This window comes from Rhipicephalus sanguineus, chromosome 9, assembly GCF_013339695.2.
Source record: "Rhipicephalus sanguineus isolate Rsan-2018 chromosome 9, BIME_Rsan_1.4, whole genome shotgun sequence".
In the NCBI taxonomy this organism is placed as follows: domain Eukaryota; kingdom Metazoa; phylum Arthropoda; class Arachnida; order Ixodida; family Ixodidae; genus Rhipicephalus; species Rhipicephalus sanguineus.
The window spans coordinates 12,871,093-12,894,672 of record NC_051184.2 but is presented as its reverse complement, the minus strand read 5'-3'; the positions used below and the strand labels follow the sequence as shown (position 1 = coordinate 12,894,672).

Below are 23,580 nucleotides of genomic sequence, written 5' to 3'. Positions count from 1 at the left end.
CTACCCTTGACTGCCACCTCGGTGGTTGTCAGTTGTGGACAGGCATTATAAACCCACTTCTACTTTAAGTGTATGTATACTTGCTGCCACTTTCTGAACACATGACATTGGGTGCCAATTACAATAGTCAGTGCTTTAACAATACTTCTTGCAGCATTTTTATGTATTCACTGTAGCTGTTTTTTGTTTGCAGCTCTGCGTCCAGAAGCTCAGGATCTTGATAGAAGACTCTGATCAGAACTGTAAGCTTGTGATGCTCACCTCTTTCTCTAGTGGCACTATTGCAATGCCACTTGCTCCTGTGTAATGCATTTTGCAATGGTTGTCATCAGTGTAGTAGCAAACAATGACGGGCATTGGCTGTTGTTGGTGCACTTGTCACACTGGCTTAACTCTTTCCTTATGACTCTGATCAATGTGTTTGATGGCCTAATAAACCACTGTGCACCTCAACTTGTAGCGCCCTCTCAGTGATTGTGCACAAACTAGAGTTGCCATTTCTGCACAGTTCACATTTTCATCGCGTGGCGGGGATTTTTAAGGTGCACACAAGCTCAAAGGTTCGAGTACACGTGAGCAGAGCAGCACGTTGTGATGGCCTTGACACCTGAAAGCCCACGTGCTCTCGGAAGGTAGCACTTCTCGCTTCGTCTCGAGGCTGCTAGAAGTGATATCTTAAAGGGACACTAAAGGCAAATAACAATTTATGTCAGAGTGAAAGCCCAATGTATGACAACTTCTAAAACGGCAATATTATCAACAGCAGTGCCCTACTTACCGAGAAATTAAGCTAAATGTATCACATGATGAGCGCCACGAGTGGGACATTTTCGAAGTGATCCCGATGACGTAGGGAAGTCGGCCTACAATAAATCACTAGTAATCAAACTAGCAGCAGTAAAAAAAGAACATTCCGAGCATCAAAAGACGTAATAAAATGCTGTTTGTTCGTTTCCGCTTGATTCATGGAAAACAAAACCTCCGTGGCGTTGCCATGGGGAACGGCGCGCGTGGTTCAAAGGTTCCGTTTTCGCCGAACTGCGCCTCGCCCGTCTCAGTGGTAGTTTCGGGATCGCGTACTGCCGTGCGTGTTTTGCGCGCTCGTGAAAGTCGCTCTGACAGAAAGTTCGACAAAATGCCGCATGCGTGTGATATTGCCAGATGCCCGAATGGTGCACAACGCCAGTGCTGCAGCAAGGAAACCGGTGTGTCTTTTCACTTGGTGCCGCGGAATGAACCCTTACGCTCGAAGTGGCTTAGTGTCATGCCATTGCGCCAGTGTGCTAAACAGTCAAAACCTCTGCGTGTGTGCTCGCTGCACTTTCGTACTGAGGATTACGAGACCAACCGCAACTTGGTGAAGGCTTTGAATGTGCCCATCCGAGCAAGTCTTTGCCGCAGCGCCCGTTGTTGCTACTGTGGGTCCCGCTACTTCCGCTCGGCTGCTACTAGTGTCGGCGGCCGCGCAGTAAAAGCGGGCAACGTTGGGCACGGCAGCAGTGACGTATGAAAGTCGTATTTTCAGGCGGGAGATTTGAAGCGCGTTAATGCGGTGCGGACCACTAAAAACGTGATTTTATTTCAAAATAAGCACTTCCTTGGCACAAAAGCAGCACTACGAGGTTTCTGGACCGCTATTTCAACAATCAACGTCGACTTAATATTTGCCTTTAGTGTCCCTTTAAACTATTCGAGTGATGGCAACTCGGATGTCAGTGTCGCATCTCTAAAGGCGTTTGTTGGACGGACTTGAGGGTCGCATAACACAGCGTCGAAGCATGTCGTCGACTTGCTCGCTGATTACCCGACGTTTTGCGGGAGGTACACGATATGGCCGCTGCCGCTGTGGCGGTTGGTCGCCAGTGTCGATGCGATCTGTAACAGCGGACGTGCAACCAAGAGAAGTTTGCACGACATCGAAAGAAGAACGAAATTCTTCCAACAGGCACAGTAGCCGGGAATGCTGGACCGGCATAAGATCGTCAGCAATGGAGGAACTAAATGCATCGGCAGGCGACGAATCAGACATGGAAACAGCATTGAGCGTACTGGAATTGGGGCAGTGCGTGTTCACACAGGCGTTCGTTGCAAGGGAATGTATACTCACATGTGTCCCAACATGTTGTGCAGTGCCATTGCACACCCATCTTTCATGAGGCTGAAGTGCTATCGACACACCAAGATCAAACCACACGAGAAATATAATTGAAGCTTATAACATCAGGAAAAGGGGCGAACAGTGCATTAGCGTGCCTTCTATTGCCCTACATGATAGCGAAGTTAGGTTTTTAGATAGCACGGTATCTTTTCTGGTGTTGGAGAGTACACGTGGTCTGCGTGAGGCTCTTTATTGTTCAAGATGTCAACTGACCTGCCGTTTCATTGGTTTTGTGTGTCACATGGGTGTGAGGGTTGAAGTGTCCTTTTTTCGTTCATATTTGCTAATAAATATTGAGTTGCGAGTTAGCACTGTGGTTTGTCTCCTCTTCTTTTGTGTCCACGTCGTCGTTGCACTAAGTTAAACATGTTCAAGTATTGTCACCAACTGGCCCAGCTATCAGTTCTTCTACTTTTCGTATAAACGGCTAAGTTTTGCGTCCATAACAGATACAGTGGCTCCAGTGTCGACAAGGGCAGATGCGCGAACACCGTCCATAAACACGTCTATCACGTTTGATGGGCTTCGCTGAGGGCTTTCACAGTTCAATAGCATTGCAGCCCTTGCTTCTTGGACTGCGACGACTAGTTTTTCTTGTCTCGTGTGACCAGACGTGGCTGCATCGGCGACAGTGAGCGACGTCGTGGAGACGGAGAGCAGCGAGTAGATGGAGCTTGGCGTGACGTTGGTGACAGAGGCTGAAGTGGGTTGTAATATGGGTGGCTGGACAGGCTGGTGATGGGTGATGCGACTCTAGGTGGCTGCACGTGATTGCAATAACATGCCACGTGTCCGGCATAACAGTACGCAAAGCATATGGGGTGGTTGTCAGATGTGCACCATTGGTTCGCTGCAGGTCCCACCCATTTTGGAGGAGGTGATTGACGGGGCGGCTGCTGATATGACTGCATGGTGGGCTGCAGTCGGGGCCTAGGGATCACGTCAGCGTTGTAGCCAGCACACCCGCTTCGAAGGACTAAGGTGTAGCGGCAGCTTCGGCGCAACTGAGTGGGGCAGCTGCAGGGATTGCTGGGGGCGTCCTGGTGACATTTTGAGCGTAACTCAGTGGCGCAGGAGCCTGAGGGCGCTTGTGGTATTCTGGCATGACCTCCTGGATTTCCTGCTCAGTCGCTCGGTGGAGTGTAGGCAGAAATGTGGTTGACGGCTTTTGAACATGCTGTGGGGGAGCAAAGGCCAGGAGAAAGAACTGGCATGCAATTTCCTCGTGCATGAATGACTTCACCTCTGCGAGCAACACGCACTGCTCAGATAGGGTTGACAGTCCAGTGAGCTCTGCATCGCGTGATGGAGAGCGACGGGTCATGAACCGCTGCCGGCGCAGCTCCTCGTAGCTTTGGCAGAGAAATATGACCTCCGCCACTGTGCTAGGGTTTTCGGCGAGCAGCATGGTGAAGGCATCGTCGTCGATGCCCTTTATAACATGCCTGATCCTGTCAGATTCTGACATGGTTGCGTTAGCTTTCTTGCACAAGTCGAGGACATCTTCTATATAACTTGTGAGCCTGCTGAGCTCGTTTGAGTAAACGCTGTTCTGCTTGTAGCCTACAAATGGCAGTGCAGCCGAAAACATCGACAATGGTGGTCTGGAAGTCAGACCAAGTCGGAAAATTGGATGCATGGTTGTTGTACCACAAGCTTGCCACACCTGCGAGGTAGAATACCAAGCTCAACTTTCCTGCCTCGTCCCATTTGTTGGGTACGCTAACCGCTCGTAAATTGCGAGCCAGTCCTCCACAGGTGCCTGCTACATTATTATGGTGCAGGCCGAGGTTTTATTCTTTTTTCTTTTTTCATACCTCGCAATAAAGAAAGTCCTCCACATCAGTGCCATCGGCGCCACTGAAGATAGATGGATTGTGGATGCGAGGGACACCGGGACATGCTGTCGGTTCGGGAGGAGGCACTTGCCAGGCGGTGTCTTGAGGCATGGCAGACGACAGTGTTCGGCGCCGAAGTGCCAGGGGCATCGAAGGTGAATGGAAGTTGTTTGGAGGGCACAGCACTTTCCGCCAATTTGTAAAGGCGTTTATTGGACGGCACTCGGCGACAATGCGCAATGACGGCAGTCAAGGCAGAGCACGGACTCTCGGCATGAGCGGCATTCTCTCAGAAAGGAGCCAAAGAGGGCGACCCACTAGAAGGCGCTGGAGAGAACGACCCATTACAGATTTTCAAGGCTTCGCTACACATGGTACATTTTTACATACATTTGTGCCCATGGACGACTTCTTTATTTTTAGTTAACCAGTGCTAAGTAATGGGGCTTGCCCAACCAATTTCTGTGGCACATAACATGCTAGGAGTTCCTGCGTACATAGGAGGAACGAATTTTGGTGTTGTCTAGCCATATGCAGCATCGCTGTAGCAGTTGGAGCCATTCCATTCTGTGAAGGTGGGTGACCTGTGGAGCTGACAGACATCTCTGCTTTTATCGGCATCCTTCGTAAGTGTGCTGCTCCTCCTCGTGCGTTCACGAAATGAGCAGTCGAACCATACTTGCCATGTGCAACTGTGCCACTGCACAGTGCCTAGACTCAACAGACATGGCAAAATACGTACAAAAAGCATACCGCTCCACTGAAGCATTCTGCACTGTCTTTGGCATCCGCTCACCGGCTTCATGGCCCACTGCGTTGGCCCGCCTTTGGCTGATAGGCACTGTCAATAGACGACGTCATCACGTGGCATCGTGCTGTGATGTCGTCGTGTAACGTCACCGTGGCATCCCAGATATTTGTGATCGGTGATGTCACGATGTCATTATGTGACGTCGTCACTTGCTCGAAGGAAGTCTCGTGGGTTTTTTCTGTTTGTGGATGGATGCGGACAGGCGCTGTGAAATCAAGCAGATGGGCCATTTACATCTACACTGTAAATAGGGCGATATTGCCATGGGCTACTCCCTTGTTTGGGCGAAGCAGTTTTGGTGAAGGGTGCACGCTTTAAGATGCACGTGAGTTCGAGCTTCTGGGCTGTCCTTCCGGAGGTGGCAGACAGCTTCAGAGAAATGATGTTATGGCTAACCACAGAGCGGCATTTCACTTGCTGCAGTTCTGTCTCTCCCCACTACTTGACGTCGTGCCACTGCGTGCCATGAACCTCAACGGCATCAGTTTGGTGATGGTTGTGCATTTAGTGAGTCGTACTACTGAGCAGAAGAAAATTGTAGACAGTCGCACTCAACGATCGGCAACTACATTCACCACACAACCCTTCATACACCCGCGCCACCTGTCCGACTCCTTGTGTCCCTCTCTGTTTCTCTTTCCTGTTTTCCACACGCACATGCACCTTCTCACTGTTCACTTGACACTCGCGCCATCCGGTTCCTCTCCCGGCAACTACACACAGCCTCTGAGACTCGAATCATGAATCCGGGGTGGAAGGGAGAAATAATGGTTTGTGGTGCAGCACCAACTGATCGGCATGGGCAATGGTTCAACGACGTCCCATAGCTGGGTCACTCAGGATGAAGTCATTTTTACCAACCTGCTTGACCACACAATAAGGTCCACCTCGCTGCGGTGCCAACTTGGCCAAAGCACCCTCGGCCGCATCACTCAAGGTGTGAGTATCCAAAATCACAAGGTCACCGTCTTTAATGGTTGTTGACTGTCAATGACAGTCGTAACTTGACTTCTGGGCCTGCCAGGCAGCTGCTTGATGCTTCTTAGCGTACCTCAGGGCTTCTCCAAGGCACTGCCGGAGTTCTGCAGCAAGGGCATGTTGTGCTGCTTCTGGAGGCTCCGTGTCCTCCTTGTCACCCGCAGGTTCCCAGAGAGTGCGCAACACTGTGCCATAGCAAAGCAATGCCGGAGTATATCTCTGCAGTATGCATGGCAAGGCTGATCTCGGGTATATGCCTGTTCCAGTCTTTGTAGTTAGTGCAGTATGCTCGTAGACATTGCTTAATTGTGCCATTGTGACGCTCAACCATCTGTCCAGCCGGCCGGCAAGGCACGATATGCCGATCCTTGATTCCCCAGTGTTTCAGAAGGTTGCGCCATAATGTGCTAACGAAGGGTTTTCCATTGTCACTGGTGATGGCCACAGGTTTCCCATGGCGGCAGAACACTTGGACCATGCAAGCCAGGATTTTTGCACTGGTTGCTGCTCATAGAGGAAACAGCTCTGGAAACTTTGTGAACTTGTCAACGACAACTAACAAGTATTTGTGGCCACGAGGTGTAGACGGCAACTTGCCGTCTACACCTCGTGGCCACAAATACTTGTTAGTTGTCGTTGACAAGTTCACAAAGTTTCCGTCGGCAAGGGTCCAGTAATGTCAACACTAAGCTCTTCCATGGGTGCTATTGCCCACTGACTGCTCATCAAGCCTTCAGGCTCCTTGTGTCGAGCTTTTGTGCGCTGACATATAGCACAGCACTTTACATACTTTGATATGTCCGCCCGCATTCCCAGCCAGACGAATTGTGCCGCCAGACGTCTCAAGGTTTTGAAAAATCTAGCGCGGGCCGCAGTGGGGTGGTTATGTGCCATTTTCAATACCAGGTGCAGGAGGTGAGAAGGTATCCATGGTACCTTGTTGCCTCTTTGCTGAACAAGCAGTCTGCTTGGCTCCACTTCTGTTGTTTCTGCCAGATCATGAAAAAGGCGATAATGAGGGTCTGAATTTGGCAGCATAGCCCCTTGGACCACGGTTTTCAGTTTTGAGAGATGGCTGTCACGAGCCTGTTCTTGTACGGGTTTTAAGGTTGTCGTATAATCCTCCAACGCAAGTGCTACTTTGCTACTTGCTCAAATGCAATTTTCCCTTCAGGTTCTGGTGCAGCAATGGGAAACAGTTTCTCGTGCAAGCTGTCACTGGGGTGGTCCTCACATTGAAGAAGGGCTCTACTCGGTATCTGCGGGTATATTTGCTAGCCCCCGTCTGTGCTTGATTCGGCAATTGAAACCCTGCAGGTGAAGGACCCAACACGTGACATTGGGTGAAGCTTGGTCACTGCTAAACATTCATCACAGGGATGAGTGGTCACAGTGTTTCTGAAGCTCTGTAAATTCAAGATACGCCCTGAATTTGTCCACTGCCCACACCACTGCAAGGCATTCTCACTCCTGGACAGCTTAGTGGCTTTCGGCCTCTGTAAGAACCCTGCTAATGAAAGAAACGGGCTGCAGTCCATCAGGGCCAGCCTGCAGTAACACAGCTGCAATGCCAATGCTGCTTGCATCTGTTTCAACCACAAAGGGTCCATCTATATCTGGAAGGCTCATAACTGCATCCTGAACTAAGGACTGCTTGAGCGTAGTGAAAGCCTGCTCTTGGCACTCTGCCCACTGCCATGGCTTGTTTTTCTTCAGAAGGACAGTGAGTGGATGTGCTGTTAGTGAGAAGTGGGGCATGAAGCTGCGATAATAACCAGCAAGTCCCAGGAAAGCCTGCAAACTGTTTAATCGTGCTGGGTCTTGGGTAATCCAGCACCACCCGCGCTTTCTCTTCATCTGGTCTGTACTGCCCAGGGAAGATGACGTGGCCCAAGAACTTAAGAGACTGCCGGCAGACCTGCATTTTATCGGGGTTAATCGTAACGCCAGCATTCTGAATGCGCTGCGACACTTCCCTGACATGCTCGACATGGCTCTCAAGATTCTCGGAGTAGACGAGGACATCGTCTAGAAACAGCATGGCAAAGTTTTTAGTGTGCGCGTATCTCACAGGAGTACGGCCACTAGCGTGGGTTCGGACTTAGCGAGCCACAGGGCCGCGTTTGCCGTCGCCTCCCGTGAACTAGCGCGCCGCTGCCCATGTGCGTTCGGGCGCAACAAAGGCGCCGAGCACAGTGCGGCGAGTACACAGTACTGCTCTCGAAATCCGCAACACTTTATTGCCTGCGGCAACACCACAAACGCAGTACAGTGCCCGCTCCCAAAGGCGGCAGGAGAAGCAACACAGGCTTAACCATGCCACGGGTGAAAATACAACACACAGGGTGCCGCTAGCACGTCTCCGCGGGCAAAGGGCTCACGGCGACACGCCGCTGAGGGAAACGGTCCCTCGCGACTATGGTGCGTACTCTCACAATCAGCGACCACAGGGCCCGAACGCTCGAGCGAGGGCAAACTCCGCTCGCGTTGGCTTTGATAGGTACGGTTTCAGCGTAGTATGATCACACGCGAACACACCGCACCGCTCTTCGGCCTAGCGTTCGGAAAGGACAACGTAAGGTAAGCGCTCGCCGCTGGTGCAAGGCACCGTTAGCGAACTCCGTCCGAGCGAGCCCCAAAACAGAGGAGCCAACGGACGGGAAGCAAAACACGTGCTTACCCTACGAGGTCCAGAGAGAGTCTCACTCCCCCACCGCGCGAGATGTCTCGCGAGACTCGAGCGTGGCACCACTGTCGAGAATTGGCGCCGGTTGAGAGGGTTAACATCACCCCCGCTCGCCCAGCACCGTAGGAGGGGAGAGTCATGATAGGACGTGTGGACGGCAGAAATAGGCGAAAAACCCACGCAATGGCGACGAGCAAGGCCTCAATCCCCACAAGTTATGATTGATCCCGTGCAACACCCAATCCAACAAGGTTTGAAAAGTTGCTGGGCCACTTGCCACCCCAAAGGGCATTCTCGTAGACTCGAATGTACCCCGATGGCAGATAAAGGCTGTTTTTGCTATGTCAGCCTTGGAAACAGGAATCTGAAAAAATCCCTGAGAGAGGTCAAAGCTCGAGAACCATATTGCACAGCCCAATTGTGCAAGCAGCCAGTCTGTTTGAGGCATTGGGTAGGCAGGTACTCCGGTGCGCGCGTTCAATGGTCGGCTTGCGTTCAGTGGTCTACAGCAAGCCGGTAGCCACCACACTTCTTGGCAACAAGCACCGGGGCACTAGTCCAAGGGCTGGTGCTATGTCTTATAAAGCCCTGCCCCAGGAGGTCATTTACACAACCCTCAATGATCTTTTGCTTTTGATCTTTAGCATATAACGAATGCAACTTGCATCTCATCGGTGCACTATCCCCGGTGTCGATGCAGTGCTGAGCGAGATTGGTACATCCAGGAATTGCAGTAAACAAATGGTAGAAGTCACCGAGCACTTTATTCATGGTTGGTGTGTCTTCAACTGGCCCGGGACTACAAGCACTTCTTCAAAGAGGCCCTTTAAACAGTAAGATTCGCCGTCTTCCTCTATCGTGATCGCAGTGGTTATATCCTTTTCACGCTTAGCAAATGGCACAACACACTGCGGGTCAGTTCCAATAGTCCGCCCACCCTGCACTACATGTAGTCAAAAAGTCTCTGCCAAGCACAATGTCCCGACACAAATCTGGCACACACAGGAAGCGTTGGATGCAGTTGCTCGTGGCCCAATGTACCTTGCACATTAAGGATGTGGTTGATTGCGACCAACCTGATGCCACTCGGAGTGCTCATGCCTGTGTCCCGAGTTTGGCACCTGTCGCCTCCGCTACCCTTTCCACTGGCCCTCCAAGCAAGCTCACACTTGAGCCCGTATCAAGCAGGGCCAGGAATGTAGTCTGCCCGATCCGCACTTCCAGGAAAGGCTCCTTGTTGCCGGCCGAGGCCGCTACCCGCAGCGCTGTCTCGTAGGTGCTTGCTGGACTAGCACCTACCGTCTCCCGTTTCCCGGGCACTGTGAGCGGAAATGTCCGATGCCGTTGCATCGGTAGCAGCGGGGCGGGCCGCTACACCGACCTGAAGGGCACTCGCGGGCTATGTGATCGACGCTTCCGCAGCAATGGTAGGTAATTCTACCGGAGTCAAGCGGTTGGTATCCTTACGGCTGTGGCGGCGTTGGGAAATGTGGCCTTGCAGCAGAGGCGGGCGATCTGTGCAACTGGTCCCAGTGGTAGGACGGCTGTATCACTGCGGGGTGCAGTGGCCAGTGAGATGCCACTGACGGATGCTGGAATGGCGCTGCAGCTGTCGCCACCATTACTCTGGACTGCGCCCCAGATAGACCAGCCACATTTCCAGCTGGCTGGAAGGCAAGGTCCCTCGCAACTTGATCGGTTGGAGGTGGCGGTGGCTTTACTGAAACCACCTCCAATAATGCTCCATGAGGCCGTCAGCCTCATGGAGCGTCAGCCTCATGGATACCATGGTGTAAGCATTTTAACGCAGTGGTGCTTTAGCACAAGGCGACAAATGCATACTGCGGGGCTTCAGGTATGGGAAAAGAAAAAATAAGAGCAGACAATGCATGAAGAACAAGCAGGTGACAGGTGCAGTTTCATACCTCAATAAGAGGGGGAAAAAAACAACTATCTAACAGGGTTAAGGTTCGCTTTCAAGTGAACTGTGTTAGTGATATGCTTTCTATGATATATAGGGGAAAGTTATTCCATTCTCTTATGGTCAGTGGAAAAAAATGAATTTTTGAAACAGGTGGTATGGAAGGTGTGTTCAGTGAGCATCTGTGTATGGTCATGTCTGGTGTGCTGTGGATGAGACCTCAGTGGTTTCAAGTAAAATGGGTTGTGTCCTGCGTCATCTACAACAGTGCAAGCTGACCCGTGCTTCTTTCTTGGTTTAGTGAAATATCTGGGACTGCTGGCCATGTCTAAGATACTGAAGACGCACCCAAGGAGTGTGCAAGCCCACAAGGACCTGGTGCTGCAGTGTCTTGATGACAAGGACGAGTCAATCCGCCTCAGAGCTCTGGACTTGCTTTATGGCATGGTGAGGGTCTTAGCAGTGTGTGTGGCACAGCTGGTAGGGCTAGTCAAACAGGCAGCAATAGACCAGAACACTAAATTCCGGGCAACATTGTACCATTGCAGCACTTCCTGCACAAATTGACAACTAACGCATAGGGACATTTCAGTGTCATAGCTTCACTGCCGATTTTCGACCATGGTGTTCAAACGTGACAAAGTGTGTACTTCAGTTTAGGTACACATCAAAAAACCGAATATGATTGAAATTACTCTGGGGTTTCACCACCACGGTGTGCCTCATAATCATATTGCCATGCACGCTTCTCTTTCTATTTTCATGTAGCCGACCCGTTGCAATGTGTAACTACGGCCTTGCGCGCACCGCACCGGCATGTCAAACGTTCCTGATTATTTTAGATTGTTCTGATAAGTTTGAGTGCACAACGCAACCAGTACGGCTTATTCTGGAACTAATGCGGCTTCCAACGATAGGGCTGGAACATTTGATGTCACCTGTATAAATGCCCATGCGCATTACCGCTGATGAGATTACTCAACGGCCGACGACTGTTCACGGTGCTATTGGTGTACAGCGTGCATCGCTTGTACCTTGACTTTTCATTTTCCGGGCACAGGTTTGCCCAATAAAGAGTTCCATATTTTCCATTCTTGCTGCAGCCTTCTTCACAGTCACAACCATGTGACAATAGTGTGGATGTGGTGCATAAAACGCCAAAATACAGTTCAGTTTCAACAAAACAAGGGTTGGTTGCTACAGCTCTGAAAACCGTACGCTGAAATGAATGTCATGCTTATCTTTTTTTCAGCTTAAGTGTGTGCCTTGTATTTGTATAATTGAGGACACTGCTGCCTTGTAAATCCAATACAAGGTTTTTTTGCCCCTGTGCCACCAAAGTTCATTGCAATGACTGTTTTTCCAGCACTTGCTGCTGGAAAAGGGGCACTTGTCCCTTTTCTGGCTGCAATTTCTGAATTTTCCATAATGGTGGCTATGCAGGTATCAAAGAAGAACTTGATGGAGATAGTGAAAAAGCTGATGGTCCACATGGATCGGGCAGAAGGGACCACCTACCGAGATGAGCTGCTCTCCAAGATAATTGACATCTGCTCCCAAAACAACTACCAGTACATCACAAATTTTGAATGGTAAGCTCAGGGGAACTAAAATTATACTTTATGTGGTTGCACCCGCCACCTAAAGGTTTTTGTGCAACCACGGCATTTGGGTATGCATGCTATCGAGCCTTTTTCTGGCAAGAACTGGGCTTTTTTGGTTCAACACCTGGCCTTCCACTTCATTGTGAATGGTGATGACAACGGAGAAAAGCAGACTGTTCTACTGACATGATGGTGGCCCCATCACATTCAAGATTGCAGGCATGTAGGTGTGGCTCTGAAGAATTAATAAAAACTTGTAAGCGAAGCATTTTAATCCACGCAAACATTAGAGCTGCTATATGTTCCAGCCCCGTGACCAACTTCCAGAAGAATCTATTAACCTTGTGATAATTTAGCTTGTCACCGAATGCAAACCTACAGGGTCAGTTATCTTTTTATTGCAGATTCGAAATTCTCACAAAAAAAATGAGAGATGCTTACGTCAGACTTGTAAATCTTGCATAACAGGCCTTGCTTTTCATTCATCTTAATTGTAAACAGGGTGTCTGTGTGGGAACAAAGACGTCTTTGTTTGTTGTGTTTTATTTCAGACTTGTAAGGCAACTCTCTGATCCTGGCTGCAGCAGTTGCATTTTTGATGAAGGCAAAAATGCCAGAGGCCCTCGTATTTCCTTTAGGTGCGCGTGAAAGAACGCCAGTCGGTCAAACCTTCCGGAGCACTCCAATGTGGCGTGCCTCGTAATCACATCGTTGTTTTGGCACCCACCAATTATTATTATTGAAATAATGCAACATTTTCAGTGTGCTAAGCCACTAGTGCTTATTCATAGGAGTGGTGGCATCTCATGCCTTTGTGGTGATTACAGGATGTAGTAGTTTGAGTAGTTGAGATGACCAAGATATGTGGCGTAGGGGATGGCAAAGTGAAGATAAGCAAGTAACGTCTGCGTGTGTTTAGCCACGTTTTCACATCCCTTCCCTCCACGGTTGAATCCGTAGTGTTTGACGGGACAGCACTGCCGAGTGGACCATGGACCAGCAGAGAGGAGTTTGTTGTTGCGGGACTTGAATGGCTGGCTCAGGGGGCACCTGGAAAAAGTAGTAGTTCATTGTCCAGCGGGATTCACGCGTGGATCTTGCTGCACATACTGTGGCTTAGTATGGGATTGCAATGGTCACGGTTGAAAGGGTTCGGATTCCCATCTCCAATTCTGGATCAAGTTGTCTTTGCAACAGTGTGCTACATTTGATGATGGCGAAGAATGTTCTTTGATGCTTCTGTTCTTGCGATGTAATTTATGAGCACACCTTGCAACTAAGCACAATTAATAAAGCAAGACTGAACTAAAGAAAGCTGGTGCCTTTGTTGATTGAGTGCCACTTGCACAGTAGAAAGGTGAGGCTGTCGTCACTGCTTGTGTGCAGGTATGTGAGTGTGCTGGTGGAGCTGACCCGGATTGAAGGGACCAAGCATGGCCTCACCATCGCATCCCAGATGCTGGACGTGGCTGTTCGAGTGCAAGCAGTCCGGGCCTTTAGTGTCTCTCAAATGGTTGGTCTCACTGCTTGACAAGCAGTTCCTCTCATTACGCTCTGGCCTTTGAACAAGGCTCTTGGGGCAGCATGTGGGAGCCAAATGTGTGGTTTATTATCACTGTGTCACACTCGTGGAAAACGTAGAATTGTCAAGAGCAAAAAAAAAGATGGCTGATCCCTCCGTCATAGGAATCGGTACAGTCGAACCTCGTTAATACGTACCCGCTTTAAGCGTACTAACGGTTAAAACGTAGTTGCGACGAATCCCCGACCGAGTCTCATAGAGCCTAATGCATTCGCTGACCGCTTAAGCCGTAGTGCTTCACCCTACGCCTCTCGGTTAGCGCGTACCCTGCGTACCGCGATAACGTTTTGTGTCATAAAATTTTACTGCGCCGCTGAACTTCCCAACGCCACAATGTGCCGCCAAAGGTTCTTAGTCTTTTCGAGAAGTGCGTAGATCGGTCGATCACCGATTCCGACTTCCGCGCGATTGCGTCGATGCCTTGGCGGGTAAGCATCGGGAAAGAACGAAGGTGAGGCGGCGGCCACCGACGAACGCGCCAACATGACTTATCGCCGACAACCTTATCACAATAAGTATCTTCAGATATCTGCTCGGGCACGCGTGCGGCGCAGCACTGCTTTAAGCCTAGTGCACGCTTTTAATAGGCGACAACCTGAACGCGCTGGGTCGCCGATCGCTGCCGCCTCGTTGTGCAGGGCCGTGTTCAAGCGCGCGCCGCTTTGTAGAAACGAAAGCAGCTCGCTGTTGTGGAGTTTAGCGTTGCTGGTCGTGGGCGACGAGAAACCTCTTTGCATAGACGCTATCACGCTAAACGCACGCGTACGGTACAGCAAGTGTTAATTAATATCTGGGGTTTAACGTCCCAAAACCACGATATATGTGAGAGACGCCGTAGTGGAGGGCTCCGGAAATTTCGACCACCTGGGGTTCTTTAACGTGCACCTAAATCTAAGTACACGGGCCTCAGGCATTTTCGCCTCCATCGAAAATGCAGCCGCCGCGGCCGGGATTCGATCCCGCGACCTTCGGGTCAGCAGTCGAGCGCCATAACCACTAGACCACCGTGGCGGGACGGTACAGCAAGCGTAGCGCTGTTGTAACCATACTGCACGCTTTTATTGGGCGACCACCCAAACGCGCTTCCGTCCGCTGCCAGGACCGCTAGAGCGTCGCGGAGTGCGCATCGCTTGCAGGAAGTTTGTCATCGCCGCGTTAACCGAACAAGCTCATCTGTGCTCATCGCCGCATCTGTGCACGGTCTGGAGCGAAGTGGGTACGAAGAATACTCCCACGACAAATGCGCACGTGTGGTACAGCAAGCGGCCCGGCAGTGACGGCGCGAGCCGAGTAGGCGACGCGCTGCACGCAACTAGCCAGGAGACGATTGGCTCCACGCAGCCGTACCGCGTTTCACTGGAACTGTGTCAATTTTCATATAGTAGCAGATCGCGGTAGAGACGCACACACATATATCGCGGAAAGCCGACACTGTCCGTTCTGTCGCTACGTTGGTCATTGCGCATACCGGACCCTGTAATAGTTCCGAAATGCTCCTTGGCGTCGCCACCGCGCGCTATCGGCACTATCGGACGGTCGTGCGAGAGTACGAGAATCTTTTCTCCAGTTTGGCAAAAACAAAGAAAAGGCCTTGCAGTGGGCACTTTAGGCAATATTTGCTGTGGCACTGTATTTATTGCTTTGCTGGCGGCGATTGCGTATGCGAGGAGATGAAAATTTTTACTTGGTGGTTAATGCGTACTACCGTTTAGTGCGTAGTTATGCGGCGTTCCCGGCAGGTACACATTAACGAGGTTCCACTGTATAACACGAAAGTGAAACGTGTCGTCACAGGAGTAGTTGATTACTTATAGTGCATTGGTATGTGAGAGCTTGTACAATGTCTATTGTTGTTTGGCAGATATAGCACCGCTTGATATGGATGCACCCACATTGACGCCTAGTGGCACATCTCTTTACTGATGAGTAACGCCCATAATCATGATTTAACCCTTGCTGTAGCTAAAGTTGCCAAGATATACCTGGACACCACATATGGTGAATCCCGCACAAAGGTGGCATCAACAAGCACATAGTAAACACTGATACTCGATATGCACTCCTTCAAAGCGCCGTGATGCGCAAAGAGAAACGCAACAAACGCCGTGTCTTGCCTCTAGCCTAGCCGTTAATTCTCGTAGGGCGAGCAGGGAACGCGGTGCGACAGCCAGGTGAGCGTCGGAGAGCTATTTTTCTATATGGATAGACGGACGCTATGAGCAAGGCTTGGGCTAAAGCAGCCACCTCGCGGTGTCTTAAAGCGTTGACAAAATTACAAAGGTGACAAAATTGGAAACGCGTCTAATGGGATGGTCGTAGCAATGGCGCGTTGCCGGAGCTAATTGTGGAGGCATGGTCTCCGAGATTGCATGCCAACAGGTTTCTCTCTGGCCGTCCCAATTGCATGTAGAAAGTGTAATTTCGAGGTGGGTGTGGCCCACTCCTCCTCCAGACCGCGGTACTCGCCACTGAGGGTCGAAAGGCTGCCGCGCTGTGCCGCGGCTTGCGTGAGGCGAGCAAAAAAAGTGGTTTCGCGCTTTTATATAACCTCCAACTGACTTGAAAATGTCAGGTCAGCGCCTCCTCTATTTTTCTGTGCCTGGGCGAAGGAGCGGAGAGCAATGGGAAGCGGCCGTCGGTGTTAGTGCGTCGGTGTTAAAGCCGCCACGCGCCGCCACCAAAGTAGAGCTGCGGTCGCACCGTCGCTCACGGAAACGCAGGTTCGCAGCTGTTACATTGTTGAGTTTTCGGCTGTATTCGCGCTGTTTGAAGTGTAATCAAAACGTTTGTAAACAGAAATGGGGAAGCACTTGTCGCTCTTGGCAACAAGAATTTTTTTGAAGGTCTTTTGCGGCTGTTGCTGATCGAGCAGCTCGCGCGTCGTCTGCTGAGCCGACATGAGCGCGGGCAAGTGATGCGCGGAAAATTGTTCTTTCACCATTATGTTCGCTTGTCTGCAAGTCGGTTTTTCAGTGTCTGAGAGTCGAGTTTTGAAAGCAGTGTTTGCCAGTAGCTAATACTGAAAGCTTCGGCACTTCAAGAGCCCCGATGCATGCTAACGTCTGCTGGTGTGGCAGACTACACGCAAGCCTTGAATGCATGCGCTAACTAGCACGAAATGTCGCTAGGCTGCTTCCAAGGAGGTCCGTAACCTCACGTTCTCTTCGTAAATCTTTTGACAGGTACATTTGTTGCCACTGAGAGGAAGCAACAACTGGTGCCAAAAAATGAGGAAGTATGTCGAGTGATTCCATCACTTCAGGTCTTAAAGCAATTTTATCATGATAGTACGAAAAACAAACAAAAACAGCTCCTTCATCCACGTGCTTCTTGCAACACTGCCCGATGTTTGTGAACAGACGGTGTTCAAGTCTAAAGTCGTAGTGTTGACTTTTAACTTGAGCTGTGACAATGTACAGAGTAATTGTCCATTGTTTCACCGGCAGCACTTGTAGTGTCCATTGCCTCTGATTGCTTAGCTTCGGGACCTAATGCCAGCGTTGCTCACGGCAGCGGTCGCGAGGCAGCGTTGCTACTGGTGCATGTTGACTGTTCGGTCGCAGCGCGGTCACGTTTAGTGATACTTGCCATGCTTCGTCCAGTCGTTACCTTGGGCTGCAAATTTGAGGGGTAGTCGGCAAAGACTGATGGTACTGCATCCTTCTTGAGCCGCCGTCCTTTTCCTTCTATGAAGTCCTCGGGTTGAAAATGGCGGCTACATACTCTTCTGTAGTTCGAAGTTGTATTAGGCAACCAACTATCTCGCCTAATCGCTGCAAGCGACCGCTCCCGTACACCAGCAGCAGCTGGTATTTCATGGAACGAAAGCGCACCAGTGTTTTTCTTTCAGCTCGATTTGCACAACGGTTTGCAACAGTACGACATACCGAGGCATGCGGAGCACGTGGTTGCAAAATCCTGAAGTATAAAGTAAAACACGAATACAGTCAAATTCGAATACAATTTTCGCACCGGCATCACGGCCACATGGACTGCATGCGGCATACGTACCTGGGAAAGCCTGTGAAAAGTGCAAATTCAATTAAACTCGAATGTAAACACGCATTCGGGAGCTTCGTAATACACGCGGCCGTTCAGCGCCAGCTTCCCGTAGTCCACTTGCACAGCGCCGCCACGCGGCAGCGGCGAGCGGCTGCGGAGCGGCTGCGGAGCGCGCGCTCGACGGCCTGAGGAGAGCGTTCGCCCAGGCACTGAAAAATACAGGAGGCGCTGGTCAGGTCAACGTGTACGAGAGACAAAGTGCATGCTGGGGCCTATTTTTTTCTCAAATGTGTTATTTATTTATTTATTATTATTTTTTTGCTGTATGTATGTGCCTCCTATAAGAGAGCACTTAGAAGTGCGATGCCTCTGCAAGAGATTCGCATGTGCTGGAAATGCACTACGAGGTTAGCGGGCTGCGTTGTATGGGGGTGCTGGCGAAGAAGATAAAAAAAGTGAACGATTATTGGGCTGGGCACCATGGCGCTCGCGCTCGCCCTGGCGCTGAGACAGATCAGTCACAGCCGGGCCTTCATAAAGTAAAACTGTTTTCTTGTCGTCTCCGTGTTCTCTCTGAAGGCTCCGGCCAACCACTGGCCCATCATTTTGTAAGCTAAATTGAAGGCCGGTGACGGAAGCATTCTCTAGAGCATGCTTTGAGAAACCTTGCTCTAGAGCATAACCGTGTTTGGGTTGACCACCTCATAAATATCTGTACACGATCAAATAGTAAAACAATGCGTCACGATAGGAGTACAGTATGATTCACTGAGGAAAATTAGCCCAGTTTCTACTCTTACACGTCTCGAGAACGGCAGTATACTAAAACACCTGCTATATTTCTCAGATCAAGGTACAGTAGAACCCCGCTGTCACGTTCCTCACTGCTGCGTTTTCCCGGCTGTTACGTCGTTTTCCGCCGGTCCCGGCATAGCTCCCATAGGATACAATGTATTGGGAACCCCGCTGTTACGTCGTAACTGTCGGACCGTTCCCGTATGATACGTCGCGAAGTGCACTCGGAGCCGACCGAGTGACTACCAAAGAGAGCCGCCATGGTGCATTTTCACACAGCTTGGCCTCGTTTGACCGTAATATTAGCCGCATGAGAGGCGCAAGTAACAGACTCTTTCAATTGATGCAAACAAAAGCATGGCCTTCGAGATTCAAATTGCAAAGATGGCGTCTATGACGTAACTGCCCGCGAAAGCAAGGCCTTCGAGATTGGCATTTACTATTGACAAAAGCATAGCCTTTGAGATTTGTATTGCACAAACATCGCGTGTATGACGTAATTGCTTGCAAAAGCAAGGCCTTCGAGATTGGCATTCACTTCTGCCATCGCGTCGGCGTAGACTCATCATCATCGTTATTTGTCGGAGAGCGGGAGGAGTTCGAGCTGGTTGGAGCTCGCACGGTCGTGCGTGCGGTTCGCGGTCGGACTCGCCGCGCCGGTCGTGATTGCGTGTGCTTAGTTCTTTCATGCCTACAGCTGTTGGTGTTAAAAAAATCACATACGTTGATTACATTTCTGTGGATGAGGCCGTCCTAAGCTCCGCGTTTCTATCCATCGACTAGATCGCGGCTGAGCGCGCCAATTTTCGTGCTGCTCGTAAGAATTGAAATAAAATTCTGTACCACTAAATATTTTGCCGTTTTTCCTGTTTTTCGGCTCTTACGTTTCCCGTCTCTTACGTTTATTTCCTACGGTCCCTTCAAAAACGTATCAGCGGGGTTCTACTGTATTTTGCACCGAAATGAAATGGACTGTAATGAAAAAAAAACTGTAAAAAAAATTGGAGGACACTTTGTAAATTCCAAAGTGTGTTTGGCGAAAGCCTCTGGCCATTCGACTGACTACGCCATGGTATCGGGGGAATCCACATTCTTACGCCGCTTACGGACGCCGCCGCCACATTGTGCAACTGTTGCGCAACGTGCGTTGGAAGGAGTAATGCGCAACTGCTGCTATGCATCGCTGTGCCATCACGTGATTGCTGAGAGAGTGTGAGGGGGAGAGGCCACAGCTGGCACCCTGTCAGGGCATGGATGGACGGTCACGGCGAGTATGAGACATTGAAGGCTTTTGCCTTAAAACTACCAGAGACGAATTGATGCTTCCTTACAGTGATCTATATCGGGAAAATCGAGCAGTTGCAATGCTTTCCTCCGTAAATCGGGCCAAAATAAATGCAGTAACAGAAAAAAATACTTGCCTTCAGCGCATTCAGAAGATCTGGCCGCTGATCCTTCCTTGCACGCAAATAAGTGCCAACGTGCATGCTGGTATGCCGTGCGCTCTGCTTTCTGCCGCGGTCTCCAGTGCCGCTGGAATCCTCACTCAACGCGCCCTCGCGGTAGCCGGGCGCGTGAGGCACCATACATTTTTTTTGCTGGGGAGAGCAGCGATTGGGACGGCCGGAGAGAAACCCGCCGGCATGGGGCAATCTCGGAGCCCATGGTGGAGGCAATGAAGTTTTTTTTTCTTTTTTTTTTTTTTTGAGCCTGGTAACGCACATGTCACTGCCTGCTATAAGGGGGCCGCTCATAGCATCCATCCAAGAGCACTGTGAGAGGAAAGTGTGAAAGATGAAAGGCGCGTTCATGTAGCCTCTGTTATGTGTTTGGCGGTAGCTCGGTGGGCTAAATGCCCGCCAGCCATCGTTGTGGACCGAGAAGTCATGGGTTCGACTCGTGTCCACGGAATTTTTTCTTATTTTTTTTTCCTTTGCCATCTGATAGTGTTCATTTTGCCGACATATTTTCGTTACATATTTCCGTGACGGAAATACGTCGTGAAAGTCTTGGTGGACCTTGGCATAAAACACTTTCGTGTTAAAAAAGAAAGAATGAAGATGAACAGTGTTGCCACCACACTTAAAATCAGTCTGCAATTCAAGTGCTTCAGTGTGCAGTAAATCAGTCTCTCTATAAATGAAGATCACTTAACAGGCAAACAGAATGGTATTACCCTGTGACACTATCCAACGCACAGCTCTTGCCATGAGAAGTTGAAAATTCAGGTTGCGATACCGCCTCGAGGTTGCCACTCCAGCTCGCCATAACATCAAGGATTATGATGGCATCTGCTAGTGCCTGCATGATACTTTGTTAGTTGAAATGTGAATTGTGTTGTGTTTGAAAGGAGTCAGGAACTCAACATAGCAAGTTTCAAGAAATCTCATTGGACCAATGTGGCCAAACTATAAAAAAAGAACAGTGAAATCCGTGAAGTCACACTGACACTCAAATGCCGAAGTTTAGGTATGAAATTCGAAAAAGAAACTTTGACCTTGATTTGCTTTTCTAATAAGAAAACTGTTTTAGTCCAAAAGTGAGTCCAGTTTTAGACCCGTGATGCTTTTGAAAAATGTGTGAGCGTTCATAAGTGAGAAGTTGCATGTGTGCAGCAAAAGCGAGCTGCCAACAGTAAACTGTACACGTAACCACCGCAATTTTCATATCTCTTAAAATCAGAAAAAGAGCCAGAACTGCAGTTTACTGTGCACGAGGAATCGAGTAAGTTTGACCTCGTGTGATCTGGAGGGACCGTGGTGCATGCTTATTGCCGCCGTCCTCGATGACAGTCAGAGGATGCACAAAGTAAGAGTGCTCGTGATTGCAGGCTGTGCTGCTGGACAACACCCACCTGCTGATGGGCAATGGCCAGCGAAACAGCATTTGTGAAGTGCTCTATGCTGCCGCTTGGATCTGTGGAGAATACTCAGAGTGAGCCTTTTGGTGCAATTCATTAAATGTAGAGCTGGGCGCAGAGGGAATTTGAATATTAAAGTGTGAATTGAATATTTTTCAAATAGTTGTCAAATATTTGTCGAACATTTTTTTAATACTTCGAAGCAATATTACAAAAAAAAAAAAAAAAAAGTTGCAGAAGATCCCTAAGCATGTTCTTACGATTTAGTAGAACAGATATTTGGGCAAGTTGGTTGGAATTTATCTTGAAAACAGCGCAAAAAAATGTATAAGCTGTATACAATGTATAAATGTAGGAAGGTTTGTATTCTTTCTAATAAGCTTCTTCAGTCAGTGCCTGTCCCATTGTTTCTTTCTCCCTCCTCGTGTTGCTGTGCTGTTTTCAAGGTGACATGCTTATGAGCGGGCACATGAAAGCGTTTCTCGTGGCTAGGTGGGTGAAGTGCTGGAGGGGTGCTGCCAGTGGTGTTTCCTAGTTGCCTTGTAAAGAATGAGGCAATGCAGAGGTCGAATGGTCTTTATTTACATGATTTGGTGCAGCTAAAGTGGTGTCGACAGCACTTTACACGTGAAAGAAAAAGACGCTATTTCCTCTTCTCCTCCTTCAACTTCCCTGAAGGCCCAACTGATGTGGCGGAGAAGGGCGTGCTTCCTTAGAATCCGGAGTTCCTAATCTGCTGCGTGGATTTCCCTCTCCTACTCCGCGGCTGCGAGTGGTTTCTGCGGCAGTTGTTGGCGCTGGCATCGGTGCCGGTGGGAGAGGTCACGTGTTTTCCGCACACGGCTTTTGTGGACGCCGGACGAGTGTGCGCTTTCACAAACCTGGCCAAGTAACGCTTTCATATTAAAATGTAGTGAAAGAACGTGGTCGATCCCTCCGTCATAGGAATTGGTATAACACGAAAGTGAAACACGTCCTCGCAGAAGTACTTGAATGTCTATTATACGTTGATATACGAGAGCTTGCACAATGTCTGTTGGTGTTTGGCAGCTATAGCACCGCTTGATGTGGACACACCCTCGTTCACGCCTGGTGGCACATATCCGTCCCCACGACTAACGTCCATCAGCTCGGTTAAACCTTTGTGGTAGATGTAGTAGTTAGCATACACCTGGACGCAGTGCGTGGTGAATCCCGCACAAAGGTGGCTTCAACGTGCACATAACAAACAATGTTACTCGACATGCATTCTTTCAAAGCATCGTCAGTTGAGGAGAGAAACGGCAAAATGTGCGCTCCCTAGTGGTCGGTGCCAATGCACTCGAAGCTGTAGGCAACACAGAAGTATCGTTAGTCCGTTTGAAAATGGCCTTACGCTGGCGAGGAGGCATCACAGTTGATGCGAAAGGCAAATCGCGTAACTGCGTCGTCACCGAATCTAATCACCGTGGACGCTGCATTTCACCGACCATAGAGTTTTCTACAATATTGCAGCGAAAGCCTCCACCACGCCGAGACTACCAAAGTGGTCGCAGTATGTGCTCGTTAGTGTCATGATGCATCACTCGTGGCCTCCGAGATTGGCTCTTGCAACGCGCCGTTGCCAGTGCTGCTCAGGCCGTTCCATTCGCATGGCGAGAGCGTAATCAGAGAAAGCGGTGTGACAGCCGGAAGAGCGTCTGTCATTGGACGCTGAGCTTCTTTGGGCTAAGGTCGCCATCCCACAGAATGTTAAAGAGTCAACAGAAAAATCATGCCTCGACCGGGCTAGAAACGCGACGGCAAACGTGACGCGCGTTGTGTCTCCCCTCTAGTCTGGCCATGATTTCTCGCGGTTCGAGTGGGGAACACAGTGTGACTGGTGTGACAGCAAGACAAGTGTCGTAGAGCTATTCTTTAATATGGATGTATGCTGTGAGTGAGGCTTGGGCTAAAGTCGCCGCCTCGCGGTGTAGGGCATTGACAAAATTACACTTCTTTTGGAAACGCACCAAATGGGACGGCCGTAGGACCGTTGCAACGGCGCGTTGCAGGAGCTAATCGCGGAGGCCATGCGTTACTTTACTCTTCTGCTCCCAGACGGTGACATCACTCCGCGAACCAAGAGCACTGTGACAGGAAAGTGTGAGAGATATAAGGGGCACTTGTGAAGCCCCCTACATGTGCGACCGTAGTGCACTGGTTAGGGCGTCCGTCACCTATCGTTGTGAACCAAGAGGTCGCGGGTTCGACTCCCGTCCAGGGAACTTCTTTTCTTCTAGTTTTTTTCTTTGGCATCTGATTGTGTGCATTTTGCTGACGTATTTCAGTGACGGAAATACGTCACGAAAGTCTTGGTGGAGCCC

General features: G+C 49.9%; 1 protein-coding gene across 4 annotated transcripts in view; it reads left to right on the top strand.

Moving 5' to 3' along the window:
- Positions 1-23,580, top strand: part of LOC119404600 (AP-3 complex subunit delta-1) — a 150,393-nt gene that overhangs the window by 37,782 nt on the left and 89,031 nt on the right. For all 4 annotated transcript variants that reach the window (XM_037671155.2, XM_037671154.2, XM_037671153.2 and 1 more), the window contains exons 11-15: positions 194-242; positions 10,694-10,839; positions 11,836-11,984; positions 13,383-13,509; positions 21,206-21,309. In XM_037671155.2, the coding sequence (XP_037527083.1) occupies positions 194-242; positions 10,694-10,839; positions 11,836-11,984; positions 13,383-13,509; positions 21,206-21,309 (575 nt within the window). The remainder of the gene's footprint in view (positions 1-193; positions 243-10,693; positions 10,840-11,835; positions 11,985-13,382; positions 13,510-21,205; positions 21,310-23,580) is intronic.